At 38.3% G+C, this 12621-nt stretch overlaps 1 protein-coding gene across 1 annotated transcript in view; it reads right to left on the reverse strand.

Moving 5' to 3' along the window:
• Nucleotides 1-12621, reverse strand: part of PCNX2 (pecanex 2) — a 221929-nt gene that overhangs the window by 81549 nt on the left and 127759 nt on the right. Inside the window, exon 22 of the mRNA XM_048843857.2 lies at nt 989-1099. Within this exon, the coding sequence (XP_048699814.2) occupies nt 989-1099 (111 nt within the window). The remainder of the gene's footprint in view (nt 1-988; nt 1100-12621) is intronic.

Genomic DNA, 12621 nt, shown 5'->3' on the forward strand with positions numbered 1-12621 from the left:
AAATCCTACTTAGGGATTTTATTAACATTAAAGTTACTGTCACTACAAAATAATTGCATTTGAAGAGAAATCTTGTTAAAGTATAATCTTCGGTTTTGAAATGTTCTGCTAAATAACTTAAAATAAACTTTTTAATTGCAATTTCTAGATACAAATAGGGACTCAAATTAATACAGAATGTGGATTTTGATGATGGCTCTTGCTACGCCTCCTGCTTCAAAATTGGTTGGAGCCAGCTTTACTTTTACTATTAAATTTTGTTAATAATGTCTTTTTGGAATCTTTCCTTTTGGGAGCTATTGTAAGTACATTTCCAGCTATCCTATGATATTTCATGTCTTAGAACCAAAAGCGGAAAATTTTAAAAGAAGAAAACTTCCCAACCCACTCAATGGAAAATTTGTATAAAAGAAAATCAAAGTCAGATTACGATTAAGACGGGAAAAATTTAGAAGGATGCAACAGGGAAAAAACAGATGAAGCAAATCCCTGCATTCAGACATTAGCCAGGGCTAACTGTTAAAAGGATTAACATTTTAGAACCCAATCCTCAGGATGCTCACCACCCCACAAGAACAGCATTATAAAGAAGACAAAGATGGAGATATTGTACTGAGAATACTTTTTCTACACAAGGCACACTAAGTGTTGTGCTGGGATGAGAAAGAACATTATAAGAAAAGATAATTGGCTGAATATGAATGGTGAAGAAGGAAATAGCATTAAACATCCTGGTCCAAATTCTGCTCAATTCCCCAGTTGCAATTCCTAATGCAGTCAATAGCTGCATCCAAATAACAGAGAAAAACTGGGTCCCCTCTGTCTAAGGAGACCTTATTAGAAGTAACATGGTGTCCCAGAATCAGTGTAAAATATTTTCAGTTTTTTATTAAATGTAATTATTAAATATTACTCTCTTTGTTCAAACCCTGTAGAATCATGAACAGTGAAACTGGGAGTAAGTACAAACAAAAAATCTGTAAAGGATATGAGGTATTGAGAAGAGCTGAGCGAACACGTGAAATGAAGAGCCCCAAGCAATCTGCCAGGGAGCAATGTACGTCATAACAAACTGTAATTTTTGCAGTAGATCCCACAGCTGAAAACAAGAGAAAGAAAAAAAAATATGACATTTACAGGTATGAAGGTAATTTCAACAGTAAAATTTTAAAATTCTAAATCCTTTACCATTGTGCATTGTATGGTAACTGTACTGGAGTGAACAAAATTCAGTTTCTATTGTGCTACTTTGTTCATTGATTAAGGTCCTGAAATAGGAAGATGCTTAATAGGAAGATGTATTTAACTTTAAGCACAATTAGTCTCATTAACTTCTCAAGGGTTTTAAATTTAGATACATGCTTAAGTACCTAGCTGAACTGCGGCCTAAGTGATTTTCTTTTAAAAGCATCTGTGCTCAAAGAGGGAGTAAAACTGTACCATTATGTGCTAACTTGGTTATCTTGCTAACTTATATGATTATGCATTAACTTCTATGATATTCATTTAGCACCACCAGGGAAAATTGAAGAATAGGCATATAGACAGCTGAAGAATAGGCATGTTTCTGCTAGCAGAGATTCCCTTATTAAATTGGGACCTCTTGGATCTAAATCGATACACAGCCTAATCATCGTAAGTTTTCTGAGATTTGTGTCTATCAATTTCCTTTCACGTCTTCAGATGTTCTTGTCAGAGAAACAAAAAACACATTCTGTTAAATTATACTTCTTAAGAAGTTCTAACATATTCATTTACAAAGCCAGAGAAAAATATGCTGTTCTTTTTACTGTGCATGATAATATGGTAGAAAAGGTTAGAGATAACTATGTTGGGAACAACAGTCAATCTGTAGCAGGCGTTCAGCAGAGCAAACTGGAACACTTCATACAATGTACCACACAGCCGGGACAGGATGGCAAAGAACATTGGTTTTGACTTTTGTAAAACATACATGGTGACGCTATTGCTAGCTCCCTACTCAAGAACAACACATATCTGTTTCATGAAGTAGTAGATTTTTACCCTCGGCTCCCTCCGCAAAGGCCCGGAGCAGAAATTTTGTGCTGACTAGACTGGGTCATCAACAGACTCATATTGCAGTGTTGTCACCTGACAAATTATGGACAAGCTTTGGCCTTCAACCAGAGTTGGTATGAAGCACACATGCACTGTATGTGAGAACAAAACAGGAGTGTACGCAACACTTCATAACATTGTAGCAACACATCCTGAACAAGCATTTTGTACCTACTACTTATTTTGACTGATGAAATGAAAAAACAGGACATTTTAGACCTCCCAATACAAGCCTGACAGACACAGAGGCTATGATTTCACTGCAGAGCTCATTCAAGTTATCTACACCTGAGTTACTTCTCCTGAGTTAGTCTAGCTCAAGTGAGAGCATTCACACTGCAAAATAATACTTGATCTGCTGTGTCCATTCTGGCGCTGCACTCATTTATGTGTGGCACAAAGACTTGTGGAGGCATATCCCATAGTTCTTGCTGCTGCAGCAAGCTGAGTTGCTCTAATGAATTCTTTCTCAGTGAAGAAGTGGGAGAACTTGTCTTTCCTTTGCAGGCACACCAGCGGAACTGTCGGAATGCATTGGAGGACTAGTGGCACTTAAGGGTGGTTGTGTTAGCAGCTGATGAGTTGTCCAAACTGAGCTATAGCCGATTCCCCCTGACAGGCCAGTCAACTCAAGGTAAAAGCAACATCCCATACTTGAGTTTTTGCATGTGTGTGGGGAATGGGACTCAAGGTAGCAGCAACACTCTAACTATTTTTGCTATAAAGACAAGTCCAGACATCATTTGAGAAACCAGGATAGTCCTGGTAAAACCAGGTTGTATGGTCTCTCTAAAACAAACCTTCATTACCCTCCCCCAAATTTCTGTTGTGGGGCTTTGCTCTGTTTGTTTTGGTACATTAGAAATTCAGGTCTTGTCTACCTTGTTTCCTCTGTAAGACAAATCAAAGGAAGGACAAATCAAATACACAACTACAAAATGGGGAATAATGGGTTAAGCGGTAGTAGTAACAAAAAGGAGCTGGGTGTTGTGGTGAATCAGAAACTGAATATGACTCAAAAATGTGATGCAGTTACTAAAAAGGCTAATATCATTCTAGGAGTTAACAAGAAGTGTGTCATATATAAGGTAACATGTTACCTTATATATGACACACTTCTTGTTAACTCCTAGAATGATATTAGCCTTTTTAGTAACTGCATCACATTTTTGAGTCTGTTACCTTATATATGACACACCTCTTGTTAACTCCTAGAATGATATTAGCCTTTTTAGTAACTGCATCACATTTTTGAGTCATATATATATGGGAGATAACTGTCCCACTCTCTTTGCCATAGGTGAGTCCTCAGGTGGAGTGTGTCCAATTCTGGGTGCCACACTTTAGGAAAGATGTGGAGAAATCGGAGAGAGTCCAGGGGAGATCCACAAAAGTGACAAAGGATTTAGAAAACCTGACCTATAAGGAAAGGTTAAAAAAATGGGCCTGCCTAGTCTTGAGAACAGAAGACTGAGAGGGACGTGATAACAATCTTCAGATATACTAAGGGTGTTATACAAAAAACACAGTGACCAATTATTCTCCATGTTCACTGAAGGTCGGACAAGAAGTAATGGGCTTAATCTGCAACAATCTCTAGAACAGGCTTCTAAGGCAGGTTGTGGACTCCCCATTGTGACAAATACGGCAATTTCCTGCAATAACTTTGGAAAATCTTGTTGAATTAAGTTTAAATAGCTTTGTAGTCTATTGTATTATAAAGGCAAAGTTTATGTATTATTGTGATTTTCTAAATGTAGCTTCTCCAGGGTGTGGTGATGCGGCCAGTGGAAACCCTGGGAAGTACTATGCGTTTCAAAGAACTACTTTAAACAATGTGTCAGACAAGAAGGAACTTTCAGGACAAACAAAATTAAGTGGGTTTCTTGGTGGTGGGGTGGGGAATACAAATTCCCACCTCCAGACCCAATCTTTTGATGCCGCACCCTGAAGAGAGAACCATTGGCTGGATGATTACTTATTCACAGTATCTGCAAATCAAAGACCCAGACTATACAAAAGAAAGGGTAACCCATGTTCTGAGCAAAAGCTGTTACAAACCTGTGACCACAGAAAAACCCCTTGGTGGGGTTTGAAGGAATGAATCCTGCCAGAGCCGTTGTTGGAGTTGGGGATGATCTCTGGTAAGCCTATTAACATGTGTGTAAGTTCTTTTATAGTATTTAATATGTTTTCTCTATAACACTTTCACCTTAAGAATAAATGTGCTTGCTTAGAAAGGGCTGTGCAGTTGCTTATAGCTGTGGGCAATTATGTTGTTCATGGCCTTCAAAGAGTAGAGACAGCACAGACACTGGGCTGGTTAGGCCACCTAGCTTGTTGGGGAGCTCACAGTGTAGGCAGGGAACTGTGCAGCCCCTGACCTGTAACACCCATTTCTGGAGGACAGATTGGACAAACACACCTGTCAGGGATCATTTAGGTTTACTTGGTCCTACCTCACTGCAGGGGGCTAGAGGTCTCTTCCAGTCCTACATTTCTAGGATTTTATGACTTTGATTGGAGGACTATGACATTAAATATGGCATGCAAGTGAAACCTGATTGAGAGTAGAGTAGACTTTTATTCAGGATGTTTAATCCTCTGGGTTTTTTTGTTTGTTTGTTTGTTTAACATCTAGACATCTGAAATGCTTGACTGAACAGCTGGGGAGGGGGTCTATCTTTTCTTAAAAGCTAACAACTCAAATTTGAGACCTTCAAAAATACAAAGTGAAACTATGGTAAAAACTACAAAGGTCTGCTTGTTTCATACTGAAAATCACAAGCCCACAAATCAGCCCAAATGCACTCAAAATGCAGTCAGCGTTCACCGAATGGTTCTCAAACGTCAGCAAACATAGTTCAAGTTTTGGGTTGTAATAAAACCTAAACTAGGAGGAGCCTCTTCCGGTTTTGTGTTTCATTCGTTTTATGAATCTCTAATATCTACACCGTCTTCCAAAACAGAAGGTTCTCAGTAGGTCTTGGCTCTCTGCTGCCTGTTACCCACAACCTCCACTGCTACTTCTGCTAGAAGGAGAAAGGATGCTCTCTCCATCCAGCCACTTCATAAGCTCAATGCCCTCTTCCTCCAAAAGCAAAGAGGAGGACAAATCAAAAAGAGCTGCTCTCCCCACTGGCCATTTCCTGAACTTTCTGCTATTTGCCATCACACAACTAATGGTTCTTAGAGATGGGTGGTGGAGTGTGTTACCAATTTCAAAAAAATTACATGTAAAAAGGGAAATTCTAGTGAGTTTTCCTTATTCTGCAGAATCCCTTAATAATGATGTAGCCTCTAGCACTTTTCATAATCTGACAATATTTACCAGAGGCGTTGTCACCTTCATTCATTAAGCAACCACAATATAAAGAATCAGGAGCTAAAGAGTTTCCTTTGCCAGATCAACCTGAACAGGTTTTATTCATCACTTGTTTCACCTAGATCAGAAATTACACCAAATACATTCTTCTATGCCTAGCTTGAGAACTCAAAGGATTTACACAATGATGATATTTTTGCTTCAGAAAGATACTGAAGCAGCTAAAATTTGCCTCTCCAAACACAATCCTCAACCACACAAGCAATATCATTGACTTCTATTGGTAGCACTCATATATCATTCTTCAGTTAAAGATAAGGTGCTGCCAATTTAAAAGAAAAGGTTAACATTTTTGTAAATGACCAGAAATATATAAACTTACACTTACTAAAGCTTTTCTTTTATTTTGGCTGGGAAAGCTGGTAATTAAATTTGCTCTTGATAGGTTTACTGTAATATTAGATCACAAGAATGAAGTCTCTTATCTGTTGTGAAAGCTTTTTTTTTTTAAAAAAAAATACTATGCTGAATTTTTGCCGATAAGCAGAAGAAACTCCATGACCTCTCCCTCGGAGCTGCATAAAGGATGGAGTTTCTAATTCAGACTACCTCTATCCCAATATGGGATGGGTTAGCAAAGCATATTCTTTAGATCTTGAGTGTTTTGTACAGTTCACTAAGCAGAGGAATTAAATATTATTTAGGGGATGTAAAGTTTTAGTGTTCCCAGATGTTACTCATCTGATAATTTTGCACAGCAACCAGTTTCTTGCTTTTCAATTAGTAAAAATTACTAATATATTCAGTGACTTTAAACTACTGCATTCCTTTCACTGTAAAGTAAGAAAGCAGAACAAATAGATTTTATTTATATCTATTTTATACAGACATGCACTTTATTATACTGATCATCTTTAAAGTCTTCTGTATGGTAAAGCTGCTAACAACTACAAAATTCTTCCTCATAAGAAATATCTTCTGAGTTAAATGAACATCAAAGAGAAAGAAGAGCTAAACGCCCTGATCTGTAAAGATGTTTTTTGTGTATGACTATTTTTGCCTTGTTGTACATACCAGATAAAATTCTGTGGGTTAATTCAATAGCAAGATTGCATAATTACAGTTACTTACATTAAAGTTGTCTTGCAGCATTTGAAATACATTTTTGTTTGTTTAATTATCTCCTTGTCTCAGGTCTGGTGGGCTTCTAGCATCAGTGTAGCAAATATTAGTTCATTTAATAAACTGTGATTGAAGTTGATAAGGATACTTTGCAAGGCGTCTACCTTGCAAAAGTTTTTGCCCGCATGGACCTTTCCACCTGTGTGACATCCAGTGAGAATTTGTGTGGGCTAGATATCTTTGTAGGACTGGGGCTAAATAAAGCATAAAAATTGAATTTATCTGCCATATTTAATTGTTGTAAAAATTAGTTGGTTAAAACAGAAAACAATTTAAAATATATTTGTATGCTTCATGTGCAACACAAATCGCCTCTAAAACCAGAGTCTTTAAATACAGAAACAATTTTTACTCCACTGGAACTGGATGTCTTAGGGTTCCACTTCTTAAAATTTCAGTTTAGGCATGGAGGATTCTGGGCTCAGACTTTCTAATGTCTCTTTGGCATTTAATTTTCCACATGTTCTAACAGTTCTACTTGACTGACTGGTACCATCTTATGTGTTTGGACTAAAATCTGTATTTGTAGGCCTAATTATTTGTACTGTATCTTCCTGTTTATATATGAACATATTTCCATATAAATTAACAAAAATATTTCTTTTTTTTTTAAATGGTCAACTTTTTTTATGTGGTAAATACTAAATTAAAACCAGCTGAAACTATTGTTCGTTTGTTTTTGTTATACTGACATTTGCAACAGAGCTGATTATGTCCCCAGTTCATAGCCTAATGTCATTTGAAACACATGCCTCCTCTGAAATCTTGGAAAACAGGATTTACTGGAAATAGTAATACTTTACAGTTCTACGAGCCATTATAACATTCTGTTGGCATAATTTGAATAGAAAAATCAATTTGAATCAGCAACAAACCCCTATTTGCATCTGCAAAGCTTGAAGCCTTTATTCTGTATGATCACACGATGCCCACCTAAATGAGACATGTACCATTAATGCATTAATAGAGTGCTCACTATTTTAATAAAAAAATGGAAGAAGAAAACTGAGTTAACATTTATCCTCTTCAGAGGTTACCTTGTTAATTCTTGCTATATAATGTGGTTCAGCAGCAAATTAAAAAAACGGATACATAAAAATACTCGTTATTAATCTCATAAATCTTTTTTAAAAATGCAACATATCAGACAGGGAGGGAGGGTGATCAGTCTGGGGTACTGGGAGTTGTGCCGTCTAAGCTCTATTTGTGACTCTGTCACTGCCTTGCTGCGTGATTTTAGGCAAGTCACTTAACTTTGCTGCATCTCAGTTTATCATCTGTAAAGGTTTCAGAGTAGCAGCCATGTTAGTCTGTATTCGCAAAAAGAAAAGGAGTACTTGTGGCACCTTAGAAACTAACAAATTTATTTGAGCATAAGCTTTCATGAGCTACAGCTCACTTCATCTGTAAAGTGGCTATTACATTTACTTAACACACAAGCATGCTGTGAGGGTTTATCATGGCAAAGTTATCTGCATAACGCTAATAATCTGCTCTCTACATGTGCTGATCTCCCACTGATATCAACAGGAGTTCAACACACAGTGAACTCCACCCCTTTGCAGGGGGCCCTGCAAAAGTCCTCCACAACCTAGAAGCCCCACAGCACCTGGATATGGATGGCAGAGTGACTACATGCAGGTCTTCTGCATTTCTTGTGTACCAGAGAAGTGCGAAATTTGCAGGATGGGTGTATTTCATCAATAGGGACGGGAGAGGATCTCTGTAAAGATTCACCCTTAAAGATCGGAGACAAGTCTTCTGCCTTTAATGTTTGTAGGGTCCTTTGAAATTTACAGATGAAAGGCACAGTATAAAAACATACAGCAGTAACATCAGTCTTCCAAGCTCTGTAATCTTAGTGCAACAGAGCGTAATAAATTTATCTGGCAGAGAATGACATAAGCAGCAGTAGACAAACCATGTATGTCTTATCTTGGGGAAATGGCAATTTTCATTCCTGTAGAAAGAAATCCATTGCTTGTGGGTGAAACTAAAAAGCTTTCCCAGGGATTTGGAACTAGCCAGTGCAGCCTACAAAATGGGCAGGGTTAGCCAGAATAGGCCAGGTGGCAGATGCATTGATTTAGCATTTCTCCTGGGGTGTATCTATGAGCATGGCTACTATGGAGCACCACTTGGAACTAAAAAGTGTATTCCCCAGCTGGAGCTTGGGGAAAGCTTGGTGATCACCTTTGTTAAGACCTGATGTAAAGAGCTGCACAGAAGAAGCCATTTGTAGTGCACATCATATTTTTGAGTGCCATCTACTGGCACCTAATTTTTAGCTATTGACAAATACGATACAGAACACTCATAATAACAACCTTCTCTCCCCTGGAGAGTTGCTACCCTCATCAGTACAGTGTGTGTGTGTAAAGTGTACCACGCTATACTGCTAATGGTGTGTTTGTCCCATTTTTATGCATTGCCTTAGTTCCTTTTTAAAAAAAAACACCTTAAAATTCGGGGACTGTGTCAGGAAAAAAGTCTAATGTGGAGGTCAGTGATGGAAGGATGAATGAAAATAAGTTAAACTACATCTCCAATATAAAAAAGGAAACATGAACTGTTAAACTCAGGGATTATCCTGTCAAATATCAGATGTAGCCTTGGGTATTTTTGCTCAACAGAAAGTGTCTTATCAGGGACTTATATGCCAGATATCAAAAAGTTGAGGAAACAGCTGTGAGCTAAGAGGGTACAGCTGATTAAAACACTGGATTTTAGTATGCACGAAAGGCCAAAAATGGATTAGAATCTGAATTAATGATTTAGTGCCAGAAGCTTTTAATTGAAAGATCAGAATTACGGAAGGGGACTGAAAACTGGAAGGGAAAAAGAAAAGAATCAGGATTCTGTCTTACAGTAGTAACTAAAATCACAGAAGCTTGCAGGTTAACCACAGGTTCTGTAGTCTGTATCCACAAAGACAATCCAAAAGGTCCAAAATGTTAATTAGTGGGCTATAGCAAAGCAAGAAAATGGTCAAGGATAACACTGTCATAAAATGGTGAAAAATAAGACGATATGCATAAATTTCACTCTCCTTGAGGGAATCATGGTAAGGATGTTAAATTCTTACAGAATTAAGCCTAATCTGAACAAGTTTGGCAGGTTGTTACTGCCTGGCTCTCTTAGTTGGAGTTGCTGTGACATGAGGATCATCTTTCAGTAATACATGACATGTGGTACTAAAGCAAAGAGAGGTTATATTAAAAAAGGAAACCATTAAAAATAAAAAGTGACAAAATGTTACTACTCTGAAAATTCAGGGGAGATGTTCGGGTGAAACAGAAGAAATATCAAACAGGAAAAATGTATCCATAAGGGAACTCAGCAGGAGTAAGGCTACTTAGGCAAATGAATGCAGTGTTAATGAAGGCAAATTTAACAAGCTCTGGTTCTTTGATTACTCTGTCTTATGCATAAAGACAAATTCTGAACCCTGAGAGAATTTGACTATCAGAAAATATAAGATTAGTTCATATTTTAGTCTTGCTAATTAGTTCATCCACACACACAAATTAAGAGGCCATTAGACTGCCTGTCAATACCATACTAAAGATAGGAAAAGCTAAGATATGACCCTATTGATTAGAGATTTAATGTCATTGGGTCAGAAGATTCCCACCAGGATCTATATGCAAGACGGTGTGTGTGAGGATGTGCGTACTGTTTCTTTAAGACTACCAGGAAGCTAGACAGTTTTACAAAAATACTATTTTTTACTAGGCCCAAAAGTAAACAGGCCAAGAAAAGTTACAAGGCATCTTTTCTCATTTTGGCATTCCAAATGAAATAGTAACTGACAACGAGCCAGTTTGCCAGATCTGAATTTTAAGCTTCTGGCATACAGTATGATTTCAAGCTGCTTTCATTGTTGCCAGCTCCCACACTCACAAGGGAATGGACAGCAGTACAGGTTGTGAAGGGAATCCCCCCGCCAAAGCATCCATTCTTGCTTTGCTGAGCTTATAGGGCAACTTTCTACATTAGTCACTGGACTGAGCCCAGCTCAGCTGCTTATGAGTTAAGAGATCAGAACAGAACAGATTTGGAGACAAATCTTCATCCTATAGCAAGTGGCCTTGCTTAGAAGTATCGGAAGCTTAGATACCCCAATTCTAAGAGGTCACAGGCTTTTTAGTTATCAAAATTCCGCCTGAAGCCTAACCAAGCATGATCCAGGAGATACACTAAGATCCTATATGGTAGATACTGATCAAGATACTCAGTATAGAAGAAATAAGCAGCACCTTAGCTTCCAAAGCCAGTTGAATTCTGTGATTCTAGTAGCAATAGTACTATTACAATAGCCTTAAAGGAGATAAACCTGTTGAGAAGAGCCATAAACCTCTTAAACAGGAGTCTGTCTCTTTTGGGATTTGATAATCCAGGTGAATTAACTGTACCAAATGTTCCTCAAGACCAGAAAGTGGCCAAATTGGTACCAGAGGTGAAGCTGGTTAGAGCACCTGAATCTTTAATTTGTTTTGAAATACTAACTCTTTTTAAAAGATTGCTTATATAGAAAAAAGAGAGAAGGCAGCACAGATGTGCATATAGTTGTCTTAAATCTGCAGCTGGAAGCCAGGCAGGAGAGAGAGAGGCTGGGAAGGTTCTAAGAAGCAGCTCTTCAGTGAAAGAGAGAGAGAGAGGCATGATAATACTGTTTTCTTTATTCTAGTTAAGTTTCTGCTTCAGCATTAGAAGAAAGCAATTTTTTAAAATTCTCTACGCACTGTCACATTGGGAGGGATGCCCCCTTTACCTCTCCTCTTCCTAGGGCCCTACAGAGGGATCTCTACTGGGTCCAAGATCTGCAAATAAGGAAGGGAAGGAGAAGACAGGTCAATGGTAAGTGCAGTGTCCTCCAGCAGCCCCACAGTGAGTGCTCAGAAGAGTTAATGTACCCTACTAGGAGCTCTACTAATCACATCCCATAGAGCAGGCTACTAATTTGCCCGGATATGATTTATATATACAACCAAACCACCGCATAGAGTATGTACACTAAGGGCCAAATTATGGCTTCCTGGTACAGGTGGTAAATAATGAAAAGGATAGGTCATTGATTCAGAGAGATCTGGATCAATTGGTAAAATGGAAGCAAGCAAACAATACGTCTTTTAATATGGCTAAACGTCAACGTATATACAGGAACAAAGAAAGCAGATGGTCCTTATACAACGGGGGACTCTATCCTGGGAAGCAGTGACTCTGAAAAGGATTTGGGGGTCATGGTGGATAATCAGTTGAACATGAGCTCCCAATGTGACACCGTGGCCAAAAGAGCTAATGCAATCCTGGAATGCTGTGACTGAATGCACTCCTGTAGTCCCAGCCTATGCACCACTGTACTAATCTTTGTAAAAAAATATGCACTGTGATATTATTTGAAAACTAATAACTTGCTGGTCAATAATATTATGGTAAAATGTGTGTAGCAACATTATATGTTAAGTTATTAATTCCCCCTGATTGATACTGGTGACACACGTTCAAACCCACACAGCCCAGATTAGGTAGGACCGGTCAGGTCAAGCAGGTCCTAAACAAAGAAATGTGTGTTTACCTAATTTACATATAAGTTGTAAACAGGGTCCTCAGACAGCCAGAGGGGGAAGACAGGAGACAAGGAAATCTGCATTTCAGCAAACAGAAGTGAGAAGAAACAGCATGCATTCTCTGTCACCACCAGACACCATGTCACCTTATTGATTGCTTGAATAACTTTAACTAGCTGTTACCCTCAGGAAAATACATTTCAAAAGGTAATTGAACTACAAAAGTGAGGGGCAAAAACACCCTAAGTTCTCTCTCTCCCTATCCATCTCTCTCTCTTTCACCTAAGAAGATAAACCAAACAGTCTTTGGGAGCAGATCCTGACCTGAAATTTGGTCAGCCCTGTTGCTGGAAGCAAGTGGTAAGAACTTCACCTTGAACCAAGTGAATCTGTTAAGTTTAGAAAGGCTTTATCTTTATTGCTCTTGTAACCATCTCTGACTTGATGCCTTATACTTAGGGCCCT

Source organism: Caretta caretta, chromosome 3, assembly GCF_965140235.1.
Source record: "Caretta caretta isolate rCarCar2 chromosome 3, rCarCar1.hap1, whole genome shotgun sequence".
Taxonomy (NCBI): Eukaryota; Metazoa; Chordata; order Testudines; family Cheloniidae; genus Caretta; species Caretta caretta.